Consider the following 21,253-nt stretch of genomic DNA (forward strand, 5'->3'; position numbering starts at 1 on the left):
TTGCAGCTGAAAGCCCACTGAATACGCAGACTTAGCTGCTTCATTCGACTAGGGCTATCTTTCCATCTGGTGAGAAAAGGCTCCAATTGGACGAAGAGTTCGAAGGTTTGGGGGACTTGTTAGAACAGAGTCAAAAAGGGTTCAAATACCCAGTCAGCCTCACGCTTAGACTTGGATGTCCCCGACCGTATATTGCCATTAATATTTTGTAATTTTTATTTTCCCCCAATCCGTACGTACCTATGTCTACCTGCTTGGTATGTACTCCGTGTTATGAGCAGCTACTCATATGCTATGTCTCCAACCCCTGTTTCTCTCTCTCTCCCCCCCCCCCCCCCCCAGTGCCTCTGTCTCTCGGCGTGTGACAGTGACATGATTTGAAAAACGCAAAAAATAAAATCAAAAAAACACTTTTGTTCCATTGCCAACACCCTAACCCAGAACTCTTCCTTTCCTCTGCAATGTCCTTTCTTGTTCGATTCTGATTCTGGTTTTGGCGCAGGAACTCACACTCAAATTCCGATTCCGATTCCGATTCCGATTCCCCAACTGCCCTCTGCCTCGGAACTGTCGTCTTCGTGTCCCGCACCGCTGGCTGTGGCATCCACACCGTCAGTGGCACCGGCACTCCCTCCCGCTTTGACTTCACGGTCCTCCTCTCGCCGTTGCTCTTGCTCTTGCTCTTGCTCTTGCTCTTGCTCTTGCTCTTGCTCTTGCTCTTCTTGTTGCTCTTCTTGTTGCTCTTGTTCCTGTCCTTCCGGATTACCCCCGCCACCGATGCCCATGATCCGTTCCAACTCGCCCCTCTCACCACTGTTCTCCACCATGCCCCGAAAGACACCTCCTTTCTTCCCCATCAACTCTCTGGGAGTATCGAACTCGAGCACCCTGCCTTCCCCCATGACCAGGATCTTGTCAAAGTCCGCAATCGTACTCAGCCGGTGCGCGATCACGATCAACGTGCTGTCCGTGAACTCCTCTCTGATGCTTCGCTGGATCAGGGCGTCGGTTTCCATATCCACCGCCGACGTGGCTTCGTCCAGGACCATGATCTTGGGCCGGGACACGATGGCGCGTGCAAGGCAGAGGAGCTGTCGTTGGCCTTGGGAGAGGTTGAGCCCGCCCTCGGAGATCTTGGAGGAGAGGCTGCGGAAGATGTTGATGTTTGCGGCGGCGGCGGCTTCGGCATCTGGTGTGCTGTCGGTGGCGTGCTGATCTCGTACGGGCGTCACGCTGCCGCTGACCACAGCCGACGGAGAGGCCGTAGTCGATGAAATCAAATGCACCCGCGCCAACGCCTCCTTCAATTCCTTGTCCGTTTGCTGCTCGAATGGATCGAGGTTGCTCCTAACCGTACCCGAGAACAGCACGGGATCCTGCGGAATGATCGCCAGCCTCGAGCGCAAATCGTACAGCTTGATCTTGGAAATGTCCACCCCATCAATGTAGATGCTCCCACTCCGGGCCTCTAGAAATCGGAACAATGCAAGCGTCAGTGAAGATTTGCCCGCGCCCGTACGTCCAACAACGCCGACGCGCTGGTTCTTCGTGACCTTGAAGGTCAAACCCTTCAACACTGGTGGGAGATCAGGGGCATACCCAACGACCAAATCGTCGACCTCAAGATTTCCCTCGGTGGGCCACGCGGCCGGCGCATCCACGCCCCCTTGATTCTCAATCGTGATGTTGCTGTATTCCACAATTCTCTCAGTGGCGTTCATGTCTAGTTCCACATTTGAGTACTGTCGTAGGAACCAGATCACACCTTCGCTCAAGCCGAGCGCGAAACTCAGGGCAAATCCAGCGAGACTCGAGTCAATGCTCGTAATGGAGACAATCAGGGCTGCGGTGATGGCCGCGAACATGGCACCAACCATGTTCAACCGCCATCCCATCCACCGATTGAACAGCCAGAGATGCCAGTACGCGCGACAATGTCGGTCAATCTTGGCGTACATCTTGTCGAGGTACGCATCAGACTTGTCGAATGCACGGATTGTCCCAATACCCATGAGAACCGAACCGAATTGCTCAAAGACGGGAGACTTTGCGTTGCTTTCCAGCCTCTTCACCTCCCGGGCCCCAGCGAGGTAGCGCAGGGCGTAGTACATGGAAATTGAAAGCAGACAAATCGCAAAGACGATCATGAATGGCGACACGAATATTCCTGCAATCACGACTGACAGAACGTGCATCATGTTGTGGAGCATAAAGGCCAAGTCCATAGCTATGCGCGAATCGAGCATGTTGAAGTCGGAGGTGAAGCGGTTCAGGATGCGTCCCACAGGCACAGTGTCGAGCCAGCGTAGAGGCGCGCGGAGGACGGTGAAGGCGAGCCCTTCGAAGAGTATTTTGGAGGCGCGAATGGAGGCCAAGAAGACGAAAAAGTAGCGTACTGTACCGATCAGCCAGGCGACGAGGGAGATGCCAAGGTAGACTGATAGGTAGTATCGGAGGTTTGGGTCGATGGCCGCAGCGGAGTACTGAGCATGGAGGTGGCGATAGACGCTACTCAGAGATTGCTGGGCCAGCCTCTGGGGGAAGATATGCTCCGACTCTGTGCGGTACGATCTAGTCCACACACTGATCCAATACGACCTGGCCAGGAAAACTGCGACCCAAAGACCAAAGATGGCCAGGATGAACAGCCAATAACCGAACCCGCCGGACGCCCTGACGTAGGCTACGTAGATTCGGTACTTGATAGCGCCTGTCTCGCGCCTTTCTTCCTCTGTGAATTTCTTCGGCGGGTTGCGGCTTTGCTTCGCGTCATTCAGGCTGGCACGGGATGGACGACGCATCAAATTGTTGGCAGCGTCACTGAGAGCGGATTTCCGCCTCGACCGGCGCGACTGGTTGGTCAACATTTTCTGGAGACCACCGCCGTCATCCACCGTTAGGTTCTCAATGGCTTCTTCTTCGTCCTCCCGTTTTCGCTCTTCTTCGTCTTCGGCCAGGATCGATTTTAGTTTTCCACTTCGTCGCAGCTCCTCTGTTTTGCCTGCCTGTTCGACGGTGCCGTTGGACAACAGAACGCTATAGTCCGTTTTTGGGAGGCATAAGGCGACGTGGTGTGTCACCAGGATTCTTGTTCTGCCTTGGCCGAGTTCCCCTACAAGCGCTTGCTCGAACAGATGTCGCCCAACGTGCGCGTCGACTGCTGAGAAGATATCGTCCAAGACAAGAATGCCTGCTCTCGAGTACAGGGCACGAGCAAATGAGACTCGCCATTTCTGGCCGCCGCTGAGATTGATTCCATTTGCACCAATGTCGGTGAGTTCTCCATCCGGCAACATTTCCAGATCCTTCGTCAGCGCACACGCATGCAGAACCTTTTGGTACCGGTCATTGTCGAGCGGGAGTCCGAAAAGGATATTTTCGCGGATAGTAGCGTTCTCGATCCAAGGAATTTGAGCAACAAAGGCAATGGAAGACTCAATCACCCAGTTGCTCCTATTCGCAAGGGAGTCGCGTCGCTGGGCAGCTGGCGGCGGTTTGGGGACGACAAGTTCGCCTCCGAGAATTTCAGCCTCGCCAATGATGGAGGCCAGGAGCAAGCTCTTCCCAGACCCAGTGCGGCCTGAGATGACGCTTAATTCATTCTGAGGGAAGCTGAGGTTCAAGTTGCGCAACGCGAACTGGTTCTCTTCGTTCTCAGGATTGTCTGACGGCCAAGACACCGTAGCATCTTTGAACACCACAGCATCACCAGCCTTGGTGCTGTCGATTCGTTCAGGCGCATCAAGATACTCCTGAACCCGATTCGCAGACACTATAGCATCAAGGAGGTCTGTTATCATTTCTGGAATGACGGCCAAGGTCATTTCAATAGCTTCGAAGACGGAAATAGTCGTGAAGGCCACCGACGCCGTCAATTGTTTGTAGATCAGAACATAAGTTGTCAATGAAACGGCGGCAAGCATGACGGGCCCGAAAATCCAAATGCTGATCAGAGTGGTGTCGTACACAAACACTTGCCACTGCGTCTTCAGTTCCCTCCTCCTGGTTTCGAGAATCTTTTCGTACCAGTCCCGCTCAAGGGCACTGAACTTGATTTGACGGATGCCTTGCAGAGCTTCGGTCACCACAGCCATCTTATGGTCACGATATTTCATCAAGTCGTCTTGAGCAGCGGCATATCGCTTGGCGGCTATGATGTTGATGGGCGTGATCAGGGCAGGCGCCGCCAGTCCAGCAAGCAACGGGATGGGTCCAATCAATTTTGACAAGAAGCTGATGGCAAAGATCAACTTGATGGCGGATCCAAGAAAGATGTAGTTGAACGTTGCAAAATCCGAGATTCGTTTCGAGTCGACACCAACCAAGTTGATGGTGCTTTGCTTCGACTTCTGAAAGTCGCCATCCTTGTCCTCGTCCGGAGCTCGATCTCCTCCCTTGTGGCCAGCGTCCATGCTGACCACAACTTCGCCGTTCAAGTTGCCATTCGCTTCCTCGTCTTCCTGCTTCTTGCCTGTGCCCTTGACATCTTTTCGCCTGATGGCTTTTCCAAACACGACGGCCGACAACTGTTCGTAGATTGGCACGCCAATCTTCATGAATGTGATGAAGAACATCCAAGCCTCAAGCCACGACGAAAAAGTAATGGCTAAACCGAGGCCTATCACCAACAGCCATGACGTGAGCGCCACATTTTCGCCTTCATCTCGGGCTTCGAGTGTTTTGAGAATGAAGTAAAGGGCGATTTGGGGTAGGAAATCCGTGATGGAGCACGTTGCCTGCAGAACCCACTGTTGGATGAAGGCCCATTTGTGGGACCAAAAGAGCGTCTTCCACAGTTTGTCTTTGCGTCCAACAGCCTCGAAGTTGGTTCTTAATTCTCGAGAACGAATTTCGTGGTCAATCTCGTAAAGATCATCGTAGTCTAGACCCTTGTTCTTCGCCGCAAAAGAAAGAATCGCCGAAGCCCAGGAGAAGGTGATTTTGGCGAGGAACGAAACGGTGTTTTGCCGGTCGACCACTTTGTCATTCCAATAGACGTCCGGCCGCCGTGGGATTGACAGACTGGCCAAGAGAAGCAGGATCCCAGCGATGAACTGAACGAGCGATAATGTAAGATGGGCGCTTCGCGGAAGCGGGGTGACGTTGGACTGCCATAGCGATACGTTCTCGACCGCTACAGCAACGGCGATGAGCAGACATGAGAAGCCGGTAAAGATCCCCAGACGATATCGCTGCTTTGATGAGGGCGTCATGTAGATGGCGACAGTTTGGGACAAAATCAGCGACTAGCAGACGTCAGACGATGCGACTCTCTTTCACCCGGTATCCATCGCAGGAGGCTTACCCAGGTTGCAAATTGAAGCCATTGTTCGAGGGGGAGAGATAGATTGGGCCGGCTCGTTGTCAATATCGCGGTGGCCAAAGCATCGAGGCAAGCGATGGTAGAAATTACAATTAGGATTAATCGAACGACAAAGTCGGAACACGCTCGCTGAGATTCTTCCGTGGCCTTTCCGTCTTTGTCCTCATATCGGCGAGAGAGCTCCTGATACTGTTCTTTTTTGGCTCGAATGCGAAGCAGAAACTGGCGGAATGCTGGAGTTGACAAAGCGCCTACAACAGCCAGACATGCTATTGAGATTGCGACCGATGATGATGACGATGTGTGATGGGCTGTCATGATGGTGGCCGCGCCCCAATGTAGCCAGTAGACAGATCAGACAGCTAGAGATTTCAAGGACACATTGCACTGGCACACACGGCACCTTGGATGGAACGCAGAGGGGGAGTGTGTCTAGAAAGGAGAAGAAATCAGAGAGAGGGAAAAGCGAGGTTGAGTCTTGGTGTGTTTGTAATGTGATGGGGTGCAGGCCGGACACGGAGCCCGGAATTTTCATCCACCTGATTGCAGTCGATTGCAGTCGTAATTGTGCGCGATGGATTTGTCTCTGTCTCTATCTATCTATGACAGAAGATATCGTCACCGGGCGAAGCTGAAGTTGCAGCTGCAAAACGTGCAACCTCGTATTCGGGAGATGAAACAAGATTGGGCAGGGAATACTGGGTAGATAGTAATAGCTTGTCGGTATTCGGCTTGGTCGCCCAAGGGTTACAGTAATACTACTTGTAGGTGACTGGATTACTAGGTTACCCGGTTACCAGGTTACCAGGTTACTAGGTTACTATGTAGGGTACTAGGTCGCTGGATGACCAGGCTATCGTGCACTACCGCTCTCAATAACCATTGGCAACTCTCCTGGTACTCGCTACCTCGTCGTCTAATAGCTGTGTGACTCTGACTGACTCTGAGTGACTCCGCAATTCTTGTCGCAGATCCGCGCCTCGGCAGACTCCTATGTAATGACTCACTCGGATACGGGCTTTTAGATAATGATTGGAGAGATACGGGGCTCCAGGAAACACACGCTTGACCCATGGAAAACAACATTGCTCGATTGTTCCAGCGTATATACAGAGTATTCATTGACAGCTCCTTCACTCCATAAGAATGTTCAACGAATTCATGTTCCCCAATTTGGCCATTACCAATCCCTTTTGAGCCTTTTTACTCCGAGTCGATAACCACAACCTCCGCCTCTGCGTCTCCAATGCTTTCAACCTTGAGCATGTCTCCCGCGTTGACATGACTCACATAGGCACCGTCTCCTTCTTTGAGGATGGCGTCCTCTCGTCCGTCCAGCCGGACCTTGGCCTTTCCACCTTTCGTTTCCGGCAGGTGGATGTAGACTTTTCGGTCGACCTTGGATGTGACGACATCTCCGCCGCCGATCTGATAGTTGAATGTAGTGTTCGTGGGGATGATGCCTGCACTAAATACGACATCGGCATGAATGGGAATCGTGCCCTCTTTGGCGGGGATGGCTGCCTTCTCGTCCTCCAATGTGGCATTGGGCCCTGCCTTCAATGGGGTGATGATGGTGACAAAGCCTTTGCGCTTGTCTTCGTCCGAAAAGGTGCTGGTGTGGTAGATGGGCGGCAGGCTCCTCTTCCATGGCAAAGCCCAGATCTGGAGAAAGTGCACCCAGTCCTTGTTATGTTCGTTGTACTCGCTGTGCGAAATGCCCTTTCCGCCCGTGGTAAATTGCACATCCCCGCGGTGCAAGCGGTAAAATTTGTCCTTGTCGTCAGATTCTGCCCCCTTCTTTTGCATCGAATCGCGATGGGTCAGTTCGCCCGACAGCACGTAGGAGAAGATTTCGGCGTTTTGATGGAAGTGTGTCGGGAACCCTTCGCCAGGCATGACGCGATCTTCGTTCAAGACGCGGAGAGATCCGTATTGCATGTATCTAGGATCGTACCATCCAGCGAAGGAGAAGGTATGTTTGGTGTCGAGCCAGCCATGGTTGGCTGCGCCTCGGGTCTTGGAAGGGCGGGGGGTGATCTTCGCGTGTGACAAGTTCGACATGGTTGCTCTGAGGACGGCGGTTGCTCTCATGGAATCCTGTGTGTTGGTGGTAGTGTTATTGCTGTTGCTGAGCATCAAAATCGCTGCGATTGCTGTGAGAATTGCTGTTGATGTTATGAAGAATTTCGTTGTTTGACGGGCCAAACGGGAGAACATCGAGTGGGAAGAAAACTTATATACTTAGACCTGGGTGTCGAAGAGAGCATTGTGGACACCTCGAGAACAGCCTCCCGGGGAGCATTATAGGAGACTTTGTAAGTCAGTAGTCAGGCAAGAAGGAGAAAACAGCTTGGAGTAAGCGAGTGGAAGTGGTTATCCAATTCTTGGGTAAGCGAAAGACTACCTCCTAAATACTAGCCAATCAGCTGCTGGCCTCAACCCTTAGTCATCACTGGAATTCGGCTTGGCAATGACATCATAAACCGAATGGCGCTCAGTCTCCGACTTTCCCTTTTCGGACTCCTCCAACCTACCGAGCTACAGTACTGTACCTCTGTACTGGCAATACTGGGTACTGAGTACGGCTATCGACCTCAGAGCCTGCGACATGTTGCGCCGTCAGTGTTAATGAAGAGACGCAACCCTGATGAAAATATAGACAATCCGGCGGCCAAGCCAGAACCAGAGTGTTTCAATTCGGATCTCGCCTTGCCAGCCTCTCTGAGACGATCCATCTCACCTCCCCTTCCCAATCCACGCCGTCGTAGCCGCAAGTCCTGCACTGATCCCGGCATCACATCGACACCCCAACCGAAATCGACCACAGCAGCCGTCGAAGCTGGTGAGCTCCAAATCCGAGATCATGTGTCTTTCTTTTCCTCCAAACTTCTCGCGGCCACACGTCCACCAGGTGAAGGCCAACCGCGGCTCTCCCACTCCGACTGGCTAGCTCTGTACAACCGAAACCTCAATGACAGGGGCCACCATTTCGTCGTTCATCAGCACGACCATCCCATAGCTGGAACTCACTATGATCTCCGGTTACAATGTAATGCAACGAGCTCAATCAGCTTTGCCATCATGTACGGCCTTCCCGGCGACCCGAATAGTAGGAAGTTAAATCGCAATGCCACCGAGACCAGAGTGCATAACTTGTGGAATCATCTTATCGAGACAGCCTCACATGATACTGGCACGATGCTGCTCTGGGATACTGGTGAATACGAGGTGTTGGCCTATAATCCGTCTTCTGGCAGAACCAGCGCCACTGGTGATGCTACATCCACCGAGGATTCGGACCTGGACACAGACAGCGATTTGCCCGGCAAAGAAAAGGCAGAGTCCGAGCCATCGAAACTCTACCGCGCATTCCAAAATCGCAAGATCAAGCTCCGTCTGCACGGCACCCGGTTGCCGAAGAACTATACTCTCAATCTGAGACTCAGTCAGGAGAACAACAGATTCGTACAGCCTGATGCACCAGCTTTTAAGCGGCGAAAGAGGAATATTCAGAACTCGACTGCGCCAGCGCGTCGGAAACCGCAACCCGAGGAAATCGAGACTTCAGATTCAGGCAGGTCAAGCTCTCCGCTTGTTACGGTATCCTCGGATTCCGACCTCGATCATCTCAGTTCGAGACGCTCTCCCAGAGTCCACCGAAGCTTATCTTCTCTTGTGCGCACAGCATCTCCTCCACCACGGTCGAAACATCCTATTTCTCCCAGTCAAGACCAAGACCGAGACCAGGAGCCAACGACACCTACAATTCCCGTAACAACCCAAATCGTCCCCAGTGACCGGGAGGACCATGTTCCAACTCTGGAGAAACCAGCCAAGGCAGACGTGGAGTTGGACGAAGAGGAAACCTCGGTCCGTCTCAACAACGCCTACCCCGGCGCGACCAACAGCATCAACTCGATCCACCAACGCCGATGGTTTCTCTCCCTCGACCGCGCCGCCTGCGGCTTCCGTCCGACGAACCAAGCTGCTTTTGGCCGAAAGGTGTGGGAGCGGCCGCGTCTGCCCTCGTCGTCCGAGGTCAAGCCCGAATCAAAGGGCGGTGATGAAGAACAGGGGGCCGACGACGACGCTGGATCGTTGGGCGGATTCGAACCTTTCCATGTCCTGGGCAGGGACGTCGAAGTCAGTGTGCTGACGGGCCGCACCGCGGCCGACGTGGCGAGGGATGAAGGCCTCGTGGGCTACAAGCCGCGCGGGGGATGGAGGGGCGTTGTAGAGTGAGTGAGCGAAGAATTCAAAAAAATCGAAGATGAGAAAACAAAAACAAAAACAAAGAACCAACCATTGAAACCAACCAACATGAATAGATAGATAGGTCAATATATGGTGAGATGTTTCCTCCATGTGTGCTCGCGCCGTACGACCTCGACAAACTCGGTTTGTGCTCCGTGTGCATGTAATGTATTAGATGTACGCCGTGCTCGATTCGTACTCGATCTATAACCCCAGCCGCCGGAGGCATATACGTGTGTACGTACAGATGCCCAGTTTTCTCTGTTTCAGGGCACAACCAACGCAACCAACGCAACCAACGCAACCACCGCGACGATGCAGAAAGCAGAGGGTAGACTGCAGATGGCAGAGCTTTAAGCTCCAAGTTCCGAGTGCCAAAGTCCAAGACGGGGGACGCGCAATCCACTCCCGAGTCAACAAAGTCTCATACATATGTAGTATTGTCTGTTCTGTTATTGAGCCGGCGCGCCGAATGCTTTAGATGCCGTCGTTACCTGTCTGGGCTATTCCGCGTCGATGGCGAGCATATATACTCCAACCCGAAAGTCATATCCCGTCCTTTTCCCAAACCACCCAACAAATTGTCACCGTCGCTGCAATGTAAACGTAAACCAAGCTTCACATCGGCTCCCTCAATCAAGACGTAGTTCCCGAAAAAGCATACATTTTTAAACGCCTTGCGGTCTGAAGGGCTCATAAGCAGCGCCCCTCTGCGGCGCATACGACTGGGGACCAAGCGTGTTCAACGGCACACTCTGGTGATCGCTCGGGCCCATGTACGGACTTCCCACCCTCTCATAGGTATACGGGGTCTTTTCCGCCCTCGTGCGTCTTGCCTCTTTGCTACCTGGGTTGTAGGGGCTTCTCCCACTGCAGCAGCAGACGCTCAGCAACCAGAAGAATGCCGCCGCTACCGCAAACGCGCTACCGATCCATGAGACCGAGAATACCGAACCACCCAATGTCGACTTGATGCCGTAGTCCTTCTTCAGGGTGTCATTCAAGGCGGCTTTCAGGACGATGTAGACTGCCGTGGCGGTGACGGATGCCGCCACCAGGAGCAAGGCCATGGCGGAAGCGCAGAAGGTGGTGAAGAAGGAACCCCATCGTGAGAATATGGCCGAGATGCCCACGAGGATGGTGACGCACGCGGCACTCAGAGCACCAACGTACAAGTAGAAGATGGCCTTGGAAGCACTGTGGTAGACGTTCACTCCATCGATAAAGCTCTTGGGCAGGTAGCTGTCGGCCGGGACGCTCGTGCTGTTCAAGCCCCAGACCTTGATCGGGTTGAACCAAAAGTAGGCTTTGGGGTCGGTGCAGTTTGCGTAGACGTCGTTGCCATTCCAACTGCAGTAGCTTCGAAGGTAAATTGTGTAGTAGTCTTTCAAACCCAGGGACTGCTTGGCGGCCTCGAGGGCGCCACCCAGGATGGTGATGTTGGAGTTTGCTCCTGCAAGGTTTGCGGAGGAGGTTAATGTGAGGTTGGTCATGTCGATCTAAAGCCGCAGTCTGTGTTAGGTAGAATGTTCTTGAACCCACGGCCATAGCCCTGCTTACCTTTATAAAGTACAGGTCGTCGAGCGTCTTGTTGCGGTCAAAGGTACCGGCAAGGAAGACCAGTACCATGCATATTAACACGGCTATTGAGAGGAGGAACGGCGCTGCTATGCAGCAGACACGGCCTGGGTTGACCATGCTGGATTGATGCTGTCTGGTTCTGAGAGAAGTCGTGCGGTCGAGGAGTGAGACGAGTTCGCTTCTTTTTGTCTCAATCGCAGTTCAGCTGAGGCGGGTTTTGGAGAGAAGGGATTTAGGTGCGGGGAATGGTTCCAAAGTTCGAGATCAGGTCAATCTCCAAGGGCGATGGTGATTGCAAAATGGCAAACGAGAGACTCGGTGTGAGACAGTGGTCCAAGTTGATGATGGAAAAGAAAGTGATACAGAATGCCTTTTTTTTTCACCCCCCGAGGAAAAGAAGAGGGACAGATAATGGCGAACAAAGTGAGATGTGACAGATTGCTGTTGGGTCGGGGGCCGTAAGATTATGGGGGCAGTTTTTGAACTTTCGGCGGGAGCAGTTTGCAGGCTAGCGGTCGCAGGGAGACTTTGGTCTAGGGTTTTAGGTCGCGGTGGACACTGGAGAGGATCGAGGATAGGCGAGTTGCCAGAGATGGACAATGTGCAGGGCCCAATCCTACAGGACGGATGGAGAGTGGATGGCGATGGCGACGGCGATGGATGACAAGGACCGAGTATGTACCGAAAATGTAGAAGAAGAGGGCGAGGAATCAGGTGCGGCTAGGGTCGAGTAAGCATGAAGTCAAGAGGTCAGTGAAGCTGCGCGATGTCGGTGAATTCATATGTATCTCTTCCCCTGGGCCCTCAGGTGGCACAGCAGGTTGGATGAGGAGTAGCTGGTGGCTCAGCTGGTTCTTGGTGGTTCAGAGTTGGTCAGTGCCCAGAGAGGATGGCGCAGGATGGCGCAGAAGGCCATCAGGGAATGGCATAAGTACGAGTCGTAATACTTACTTGTTAGACAGACGCAAGCGAAGCGGCTGAAATCTCCATGGGTCATGAACTGGCTGCCGAGGGATCGTCGTCACTGTCGTGCTGACTGGCGCAGAAACTGGGTCTCCTCAAGTCTCCTTTCTCCCTTCCTCACGGTGAATTTGCCCATCAGCTCTGCCTACCTAAGCCAGTATCACTTGTACAAGGACCGAGTAGGTAGTACACACCTTCCCTACCTAGGTAATTAGGCTCGGCTCTTAGCTGCTGCCTCGTAATTTCTCGTAGCGGCAAGGATCGAGCCTGTGATCCTGCTACGGTACCATTCCAGGATCAGAAAAGCTGCCTCGACTAGCAATGCTGCTGAATACTCGCCTCCGGCTTGGATAAGCAGGTCTATCAGCTAGAGCAAAGGAGAGAGCCTATTTATAGACACCCGCCTGTCCACGCGAGCACCATCCAGCTGTCCGCCACGTGATGCCCTAGATCACCCGACGATGACTTACATACCACTACGGCCCTTGGGAGAACTCAAAAACGGAAAACAGCTCTGATGGACGGAACACTCCTGACTATTCGTGCGACTCACCAAGAAGTGCCACACTTGAGCCACGTAATAGCCATCACCGACACAACACTTGGATACATTTTCATTGCGCCATTAACATACGCCAGATTCTGCTTCCATTATTATTACCGCGGTGCGACAACATGACATGGACTGACTCCCTTTTCCTTGGGTTTTTGCATCCATCCCAACCTATTCGACGACGGCCCTGTATTCTCGCGGATTCAAGATATAAAATCGACAAAAGAGAGCGCAATTCCTGACGACAAGTTCCTCTGCTGTGCCCACTCGCCCTTCATACATCTACTCCGGATGTCCTGCTGCGCCATCCAATGGGTACCTTGCCGGGTGGTTTTGTCCAGTCCATCGCGACAAGTACTCTCATCGTCCACTCCATGTCGCTCGGCCACCTGCTTCATCATCTTCATCGTCTTCATCGTCGTCGTCGTCGTCGTTGTGGTAACTTGGTCATGCCCTGTTCGTCCGCAATCTGGCTTGTGGTCATTGAACTCACCATCAGCTTTTAAGCTGCCACGGCATGTTGACCTGAGGATGAAATCGAGGTTAGCGTCCTTGGTCACATGCTCATTTTGTATGGAACGGCCGGCGAGAACTCACCATTGGTCTGCTGTGGTCTTTCCTCTTCTTCCTCTTCCTCCTCCTCTTCCTCCTCCTGCTCATATTCGCCGTGTTGGCCCGCGGGAACCCAGCCGTCGCGATCATTCTTCATCGGTGGGTCTTGGCTGGCCAGATCGACTCCCTCGCCCTTGTGGGCGCTGGCTCGCCTTCTCTGGCTTAGAGTGCGTGACCGGGTGGAGAGCTTGGCGCTGACCTGCGCCGTGGACGAAACCCAATTGGTCAAGGCGTCTTCGCAGTCCTGAATGATGGCCTTGGAAGCCTCGTATCCGTCGTAGGCGTTGCGCGTCTCGCCGGGGGTGACAGGGGTATCGTCGATGAGATTCAACAGATGCTTTCCGTAGCCAGCGATAATGGCCACCTTTTCGCAGTGTTCGCGGACCGCATCAAATTGGTAATTGAAAGCAGCCTTGAGCTTCTCGCGCGTGATGTTGGAGAGTTGCGCTTCGGCGACCAGTGACTCGGCCTCGGCCCGGACGAGTTCCTGCTCTAGGACGACAATTCGAGGGCTGTTGGGTTCTTTGTATTTGAGCTGCGCGATCTGGTCCGTGATCTTCTGCTTGCGGTCTCGCGACGGCTGGACAGATGCTTCAATGTTGCGGATCGACTTGATGGTGATGCGGTATTGGTCATAGCGATCCACGAACTGGTCCTCCAGTTCGCCGATCTCGTAGATCAAAACTCCCAGCTTGTCGGTAACATCACTAACATCCTCGTCGCAGCCTTCACCCCAGAGGGAGAGTTGTTGCTGTTGGGCCACCAGTTAGACACGAAACCATCCATCGGGGACAATCCAAGTACTTACGGCAACTTCCATTCGTTCTCGGCCTACTAACTCCATGCTGCGCATGACGTTTTTCTCCATCTTGACGAGCTGGGAGAGCTTTTTGGCCAGATCTGGCCCAAATGCACCCGCCGTGCCCTTTCGAAAAGCATGTCCTGTCCCTCTATGTCAGCACTGGGGGCTGCAGTGTGTGACCATAACGTCGCAAGGGTCATTGTATACCAAAGTTGCCCCGGCCGAACAGCCGGCCACTTTTTGTGGAAGACGGCGGCGGCGGAGGGTTCTCAATTTGAGAAGCTGTAGGGGCGCGCGACTGGCGCATGGAATATGTTCGATGCATCTTGAGAGACGGGAGTGGCGGTGGCAGTGATTTTGGTGATGGTGGTGGGTGAAGGGAGGTGTGGTCTGAGGGGCTCAGGCACGATGGTGCTCAGCTGGGTGACCGCAGGCAGGAAACGGGCGGAGGGGGTCTAGGCGCTCTCTGTGTGTGACGTGGTGTTAGCAAAGAGCGAATAGATTCTAGTGAAATGACGCCAGCAGTTTAAGATAACCAGATTGTTGATGTTTTCTGTTGTTTATGAGGAAAGTAGCGGATAAGGGAGTCAGCGAAGATGGCAGTGGCAGGATGTTGCATGGTGACGAGGTTTCAACAAAGAGGTCGAGGTTCACGGCCCAGAATGACGTGCCGGAACGGAGCGGGAGCTGTGGCTTGAGCCCGAGGGGTGTACCTCGTACGACAGGGGCACCTGGGTGCCTCTCATGTGTGCTGGTCATTGGCATTGGCATGGGCCTTGGGCATGGTCGACCCCAGTCCCCAGCGCCCAGGGCGGCCTTCTGGAGGGGAATGGTGACGGCGAGAGCAAGGAGAACGGGCCCGCAACAGCAACATTTGTCGGCTCCACCGCCACTCCCGACATCAATCCCAGGGTGAATGGAAATCAATACTGGGTATCGACTCACCAAAGCCAGGCTCAACCAAATTAACAGCCAGATAGCAAACAGCGGACAGAGGAGGGGTTCGGGATTAAATATTCACGCGGCGCAGGTACAGAAGGAGGAGAATGGAGCTGTGTGAGAAGATCGAGCTCTGAGCTTGGGGAAGCTGCAGGTTTTGGGTTTTTGAGCTGGAGCTGCGTGGCATTCAGGCACGCCGGGCATCCAGAGCCATCGATGAATGCTGGGTAAGGGCCGGTAGTCGCTGCACCGCAAACCACATTAACTACTTAGGTCGGCTGGTCGTCGTAGGTGGCTTTAGGCAGCTAGTAGGCCAGGAAGCTGCCCTCTGTGGTCGTCATAGGTGGCTCCAGGTGCACTAAGTGGTCACTAGAGCAACATGGCGGGCCAGCCACCACGTCCACGCCGCTCACGTCATCGAACTGCGTCAAAGAATCAAAGATAAAGACAGGCACACACACACACACACACACACACACACACACACACACACACACACACACACACACACACACACACACACACACACACACACACACACACACACACACACACACACACAGCGACAGTTCACTGTAGACAAGTTACTCGTAGCTTCTTTGTCATGTCCCTTAGTGGTATGTACACGTACAGGGGCAAATACAGAGCATCGAACACGGCCACTTGCTTCGTCGTGGAGATCCTTAAGCTCCTCATCTGCCCAACAGGCTAATATCTTTCAACCGCCCAAGCTACGGGAAGGAATGTACAGTAGCACCGCCACTGTGCGACTAAGTAAGCCGTACCCAGTACCCAGTACCTACATCCAAAGCGAGCATAGATCATGGCCGTCACGCAACCCTGCAGTTGGGAATCAATGGCCAATCCGTCCAACAGCGAGACCACAGTTCTCATCATTTGTTCCAGCTTCCATTGTTCCTGGGCCTCCACGAGGCACACCAACGACCCACAGAAGGCCAACAAGCGAGCAGTTAGTCACCTTGGTAGTCTTCCTTTCCTGGGGCTTCTCCGTCGTCCCTAACACTGATGGACGGCTCGACCGAGTTCGTCCTCCTCTTTCATCTAGAATTCTGCCTTCCTTTTCCCATGCTTGTGGTTGCGTGCTCTCTCTCGTCCTCTCTTGTCCTTGGCCCCTGACGTCCTCCATCTCTCACCCGCCCCATTATTGCTAGTCCGGTTGCGCTGTTGCACCTTGGTCCTTCTTTTCCGGGACCCGTCAAGATCAGACTCCACATCCCGCTCGTCCTCCCCCAGGTCACCGTCATCCGATACATGACCCCTAGCCTCATAATCTGAATCCTCCGCATCTTCAATTGGTGGATCTTGCGTCGCCTCGTCTGCTGGCCCGCCCGTGGAGCCGTTCGTTGAGCTGTGTGCTGCTTCTTCATCGGCGCCTGAACCTGCCCCAGTGCTCTGGCCATCCTCTCTCCTACGCTTCAGTTGCTGACGTAGCACACGAGACTGGCTGCTGCGATCTTCTCGAGCGTTGTCGCCGGTTGCCTTTGCTAGCTTATCTGTTCCTGTGGTCCGTGTGACACGTTCCGCCGAATATGGGAGCAGTGCTCGGTCACTTGCGGGCTTTTCTCCTGGCTCCCAAAAATTCTTGACATGTTCCTCACTGTAACCATATGTCCACAACAGTTCTTCTCCCGCGTTGACACGCCGCCTGGCAAAAAGCCCGATCCGCGCCTGTCCATTGCACCACAGACTTTTAGGCTCCACATTAACGTTCTCTTCTTTCAGCGAGTTGTTCATATATCTCATCTTGTTGCCGTGATTGGACGCGTCGATCTCCTGAGTCGCATTGAGGGCGAAGAGATATTCTTGATTTCGGAGATGATAGAGCGCGCCTCTTCTGTCGCCCTCCGTTTTGCTGATAATCTCTCCGACATATTCGCCAATGAAGTCCCCGCTTGGAATGTTGGTTAGGGCGTAGAGTCCATAGCCCTGGACCTGGCTTGGAGCCCTGGTGGTGTTGGCAGGTACGCCCAGCTGGATACGGTTGTTCCTACAGCGGCCCTTTCGGATGTCATCCCGGTACTTGTTAAAAGAATCCAGGACTTCAAGCACGCCACATCTGCCACAAAGATGGGGGTCACATTCACGATTGATTTTCCAGCACTCGCACCTGTTGTCCTCGAAGCAGATCTTGTTACCGCCAGCTTTGCAGGTGCACCCCCGAAAGCGTCGTTTGCATGACTCGTCACATCCGCAGAACCGCTCACAGTGTACCTTGCTTGTCGCGCATGAGCATGCCGGGTTGTTGATGCACGGTCCCTCATGGGAACAAGGGAAAAAAGGCTCCCGCTTTTCTAAGTCCGAACTTCTGGAGACATCAATTATCTGCGCTGGTTTCTTCTTCCCGCGTGCCATCTGGCTGGAACCTCCCCGAGTAGGACTTGTGTTAGTAGCTATCGGGCATGGATTGGGAGGATGCTTGACTCTGAATATTGCGAAGATGATGTGATTGAAAATCATCATGCAGCTTACTTCCTTGATCACTCGTGAGATAAGGCAAGGGCCTCGTTTATTGTAGAGGTAGAAGCCCATGAGCTTCTCGACAGAGATTTTTTGTGACTCCGATACAAACGGGCGGAATTCTACTTCTGATACCGTGATATCGCGGCGGTTGGTGACATCCCAGAAGCACGACGAACTGCACAAGTGATCATCTGCTAGTATGGGCCTAATGTAGTTTTCTGGCGGCCGACTCTCTCCGCTGATATTCCCGTTGAGCTGTCGGCCGAGTATCTGTCGCAAGTTGGTCGACGATTCTACGCAGAATATTCCGCATATATGTGACTTATTTTCAACGTCACGCTTGGCACGAGGCAGCGACACGAACTTTCGTACGTTCCGATCAGATTCATCGTCGTTTATAAAGGCTCTGGATGTTTCCGGGCCTTCGTCATCGTCGGGAGGCTCCTCGTAGGATCCGTGATCTGGACACTGGTGGCGAAAACAGATTAAGCAGAAGCCGGGGTCTTGCGTCGTGGCCGCCTCGGAGTCCATATTTCGCGGTTGTATTGTACTGCCAAGGGCAATGTGCCACAGACTTGACCCTGTCATCTTATGGAAGGCGCGAGCCGCTAGCCCTGCGAAAACTAGGCTTCGGTCATCAGGCCGTGGCAGACGCTTGAAGCCTTCACCAAGATAGCTCTGGCGACTCTGTGGGTCAGCCAGTTTGCATGTGTTGCAAACACTCTTCTGTTCTGTTCTCCACGCCGTTCGAGACCCCTCACAGCATTTAAACTCGATTTGGCGATCAGGTTCAAAATGGTCTTGCGTAAAGAAGTATAGGACGTCGCTCTTCTGGATTCGGAGGCGCTTCAATAGTTCTTCGACCCAGGGCTCCCAAAGGTATATTAACTCCTGGCATAGGCGTTGCTGCTCCATCCCCTGGAAGTCAGTTTTGTAGCGCAGTTCGAACTCTTCATATTTTATGCTGGAGTCCGGATCGTCCTCGTCTTCATCATCGTAGGCTCTATGTGTGGCGATCCGAACATTTGGCGCAAGAAAACTTGAATTGACTCTGCCGATGGACTTGGCTTTTGGCAGGATTATCGAGCCGGTGTGATCCCACTTTTGAGGTGCTGGAATTACCTCCACATCCTTGTTTTCCTCTGCGTCTGGATCCCACCCTCTCCGTCTCTCCTCGGTGAGTGTCTTGAAAGGGTATGGGAGACTTGGGTCGAGCTTGGGACCAGAATACTTCCTGGCGTCGATAGTTGCCTGCCTCAAATCGGCTAGGACATTTGTTTGCTGGTATTCACGTAATTGCTGGCGTATGCGTTTCAGTAAATTTGTGAAAGATTTGACAGAGGGACGGAAGGTGGCTTTCTCTATAGATTCGACTGAAGAGTCAGACGAGACACTGATGCAGTCATCATCCTCATCTTCCCCGCTCACAGCGGACGACCCCTCAGCACCGCCATCTTCCTCAACACTCTCATCTTTCTCGACTTCGATTACTCTGCTCTTTTGAGACTGCTTTTCAGTGGGCGCTTCTTGTTCCGCATCTGAATTTTGTGATGGCTGAGGACGGAAAACAAGCCTGAGTGGAGGCTCTTGATCCGGGTCTGGGTTACTTGAGTCTGATATCTCGTCCTCACTCGAGTCATCCGAATCGCTTTCACTCGATGATTGCCCTTTTTGTAGAGTTGTCTGTTTGGTGGTTTCTGAGCTAGTATTTCGAGCAGAGATTGTCATGTCCAACTTGAATACTGGCGTTTTAGATTTTTCTGGAGAATTTGGTGGGCCTCGGTGAGGGCAGGCCACTCCCTGTTCCTGACAATGACCACAGACCGGTGTCTTACCGTCGCACGCGAGGCGAGCCCGAGCACAACTGCTGCAGTCAAGGTTATTTGCAACATGAGGGTGAGTTTTTGAGAGTGGCTCTGCGTTGCCACTGGGTGCGCTATCGTTTTGTCCATTTCGAGCAATGGGAGGCGTGGAACCTGCAGGAGAGGATGAAATCGCCAGGCCGGGTGATTGTTTGTGATTCAATATCTGGGACTGGGGTCGTTGATGAGCCGTGGACAAATTAGTATTCCGGACGCCATGCCGTTGTTTTGTGGGAGAAGTCGAGCTTTTGGATGGAACTATACTTTTGCTCTGTGAAGTCGATCGTTCTCCAAGAAACGGTGCTGTAAGAGATGCTCTGCTTCGTTCTCGCGGTGGAGATGGGATGGGTGTATACGATGTATTCAGCGGTGTTTCTCTTGAGGGGTTTTTTGTTAGGGGTCTTGTTGATGGACTCTGGGGTGGCCCTGCCGCTGATCGCTTTGCTTGACTGTTTGCTAAGTCGCGCAGTCTTGCCAAGAAGGGTGCTGCCGCTGGTGACGGTGGCATGAACCGGCGTCGCACGTCAACCTGCTTATCAGGACCATGGTCTGTCAAATCTTTTTGCACAGGCCGAGTGGTCGTTGAGGCTCTCTCATTCTTGGGTGGCTCCTCGTCTGAGTCTGAGCCCGGGTCGGACAAGGCAATAGTCTGGGGCTGGTTGTGCTTCATTGTATTCGCTCCGTGTTTGGAGACGCGAAAACTGAAGTGGAGGCGAGACTCTCGGTCTTGCAGGTGGTTTGGTGACTGCTTGAAGTTACTAGATTTGCTTGCATTCTGTAGTTATTGCGTATATTAAACGCACGGCTGGTCCAGCTGGACACAAATGGGAGGTTAGCGCCTCGTAAAATCGGCGACGAGAGCCAAGACGGCAGGAGTTTCTTCAAGGGTTTGGCGGGTAAATCGCTGCTTTTACCGACCAATCAGGAGAATCGACGCATGCCCCGCCAAGTACGAGGTACATATGGTCCCCATTACATACGAGGTACTCTCTCGATATATAGTGCAGACCAAAGCATTATCACGGCTCGCTAGATTCCCTACAGATTTGCATTCATATATCTACCTAGATATTTGACCTGATTGGCTTTTTTTGTGCTCTGTTCTCTTCGTAAAAGCGCTCTTGGAGGTTGTCTTGAATGTCCCGCGGGGCAGCCTTCACAGGGTCGAAACTCATGCCCCAAGGATACCTAATATTCTGGCCACTCGAATCATCTGAGCCGTGTCTACAATGGTCGCTTGGAGCATCGAGTCTTTGTTCTACGATTGTGACTAAACGAGGTCCTTGTACCTGGCAGGTAGGTTGGCTGATTGCGACCTCGGTGTCCGGGGTCTTCGGTATTCGGTACGGAGTGCCTTGTATTACAGTACTAATAATTTGCAGAGCAATCTTTCTCGCCTTCTTCCTTCTTGTCCTCGCTAGTCCCAGTGCCAAGAGCCGGAGCCACCTTTCACCAACGTCACCAAGCTCCCCCCTTTGGCTCCCCTCTGGTCCTGCTTCAGGTGCCCCCCAACTTGACCTAGTGACCCCCTGAGAGAAGCCCCCCACTCCCCGTGCGCTCTGATGTGCAGCCACTGAGCCCCCGAGCCCCCGAGCCCCCGAGCACCCGATACCCAACTGGCCCTAGATCGGTCGATCCCCAGGCGAAGGCTGACATAGGCACAAGCAACAAACTTTTGTCCAACGTCTCTTTGTACGTCGTGGTATCGAATTACCCCGACATCTCTTTTGACCCCTTTTTCATCAAAAGCATGATCCTCGCATCTGAAGATCAAATGCCACTGAACAAATAGCGGTGGCAATGCATCATGGATGACACGGGCGATGCCACTTTCTTCGCGCCAGGCCAGAGCCCACAGAGACTTCACACCCGCCCCGAAC

The 21,253-nt window shown here is 53.2% G+C and overlaps 6 protein-coding genes across 6 annotated transcripts; 1 reads left to right on the forward strand and 5 right to left on the reverse strand.

The window, feature by feature from the left end:
* Positions 1–512: 512 nt before the first annotated feature.
* On the reverse strand, positions 513–5,213 carry A1O5_00367 (uncharacterized protein; the record flags this gene model as incomplete). Its single annotated transcript, XM_007740987.1, has 1 exon — positions 513–5,213. The coding sequence occupies one exon, from the start codon at positions 5,211–5,213 to the stop codon at positions 513–515; it is 4,701 nt and encodes a 1,566-aa protein (XP_007739177.1).
* Positions 5,214–6,526: 1,313 nt separating this feature from the next.
* A1O5_00368 (uncharacterized protein) lies at positions 6,527–7,387 on the reverse strand (the record flags this gene model as incomplete). Its single annotated transcript, XM_007740988.1, has 1 exon — positions 6,527–7,387. The coding sequence occupies one exon, from the start codon at positions 7,385–7,387 to the stop codon at positions 6,527–6,529; it is 861 nt and encodes a 286-aa protein (XP_007739178.1).
* Positions 7,388–7,954: 567 nt separating this feature from the next.
* Positions 7,955–9,568, forward strand: A1O5_00369 (uncharacterized protein; the record flags this gene model as incomplete). The annotated part of the gene is made up of 1 exon (XM_007740989.1): positions 7,955–9,568. The coding sequence occupies one exon, from the start codon at positions 7,955–7,957 to the stop codon at positions 9,566–9,568; it is 1,614 nt and encodes a 537-aa protein (XP_007739179.1).
* Positions 9,569–10,248: 680 nt separating this feature from the next.
* On the reverse strand, positions 10,249–11,278 carry A1O5_00370 (uncharacterized protein; the record flags this gene model as incomplete). Its single annotated transcript, XM_007740990.1, has 2 exons — positions 10,249–11,079; positions 11,141–11,278. 2 exons carry the CDS (start codon positions 11,276–11,278, stop codon positions 10,249–10,251), a joined length of 969 nt encoding a protein of 322 aa, XP_007739180.1.
* Positions 11,279–13,233: 1,955 nt separating this feature from the next.
* On the reverse strand, positions 13,234–14,416 carry A1O5_00371 (uncharacterized protein; the record flags this gene model as incomplete). Its single annotated transcript, XM_007740991.1, has 3 exons — positions 13,234–14,040; positions 14,098–14,231; positions 14,299–14,416. 3 exons carry the CDS (start codon positions 14,414–14,416, stop codon positions 13,234–13,236), a joined length of 1,059 nt encoding a protein of 352 aa, XP_007739181.1.
* Positions 14,417–16,092: 1,676 nt separating this feature from the next.
* A1O5_00372 (uncharacterized protein) lies at positions 16,093–19,239 on the reverse strand (the record flags this gene model as incomplete). The annotated part of the gene is made up of 1 exon (XM_007740992.1): positions 16,093–19,239. The coding sequence occupies one exon, from the start codon at positions 19,237–19,239 to the stop codon at positions 16,093–16,095; it is 3,147 nt and encodes a 1,048-aa protein (XP_007739182.1).
* Positions 19,240–21,253: the final 2,014 nt, after the last annotated feature.

This window comes from Cladophialophora psammophila (assembly GCF_000585535.1).
Source record: "Cladophialophora psammophila CBS 110553 chromosome Unknown aczJe-supercont1.1, whole genome shotgun sequence".
NCBI lineage: Eukaryota > Fungi > Ascomycota > Eurotiomycetes > Chaetothyriales > Herpotrichiellaceae > Cladophialophora > Cladophialophora psammophila.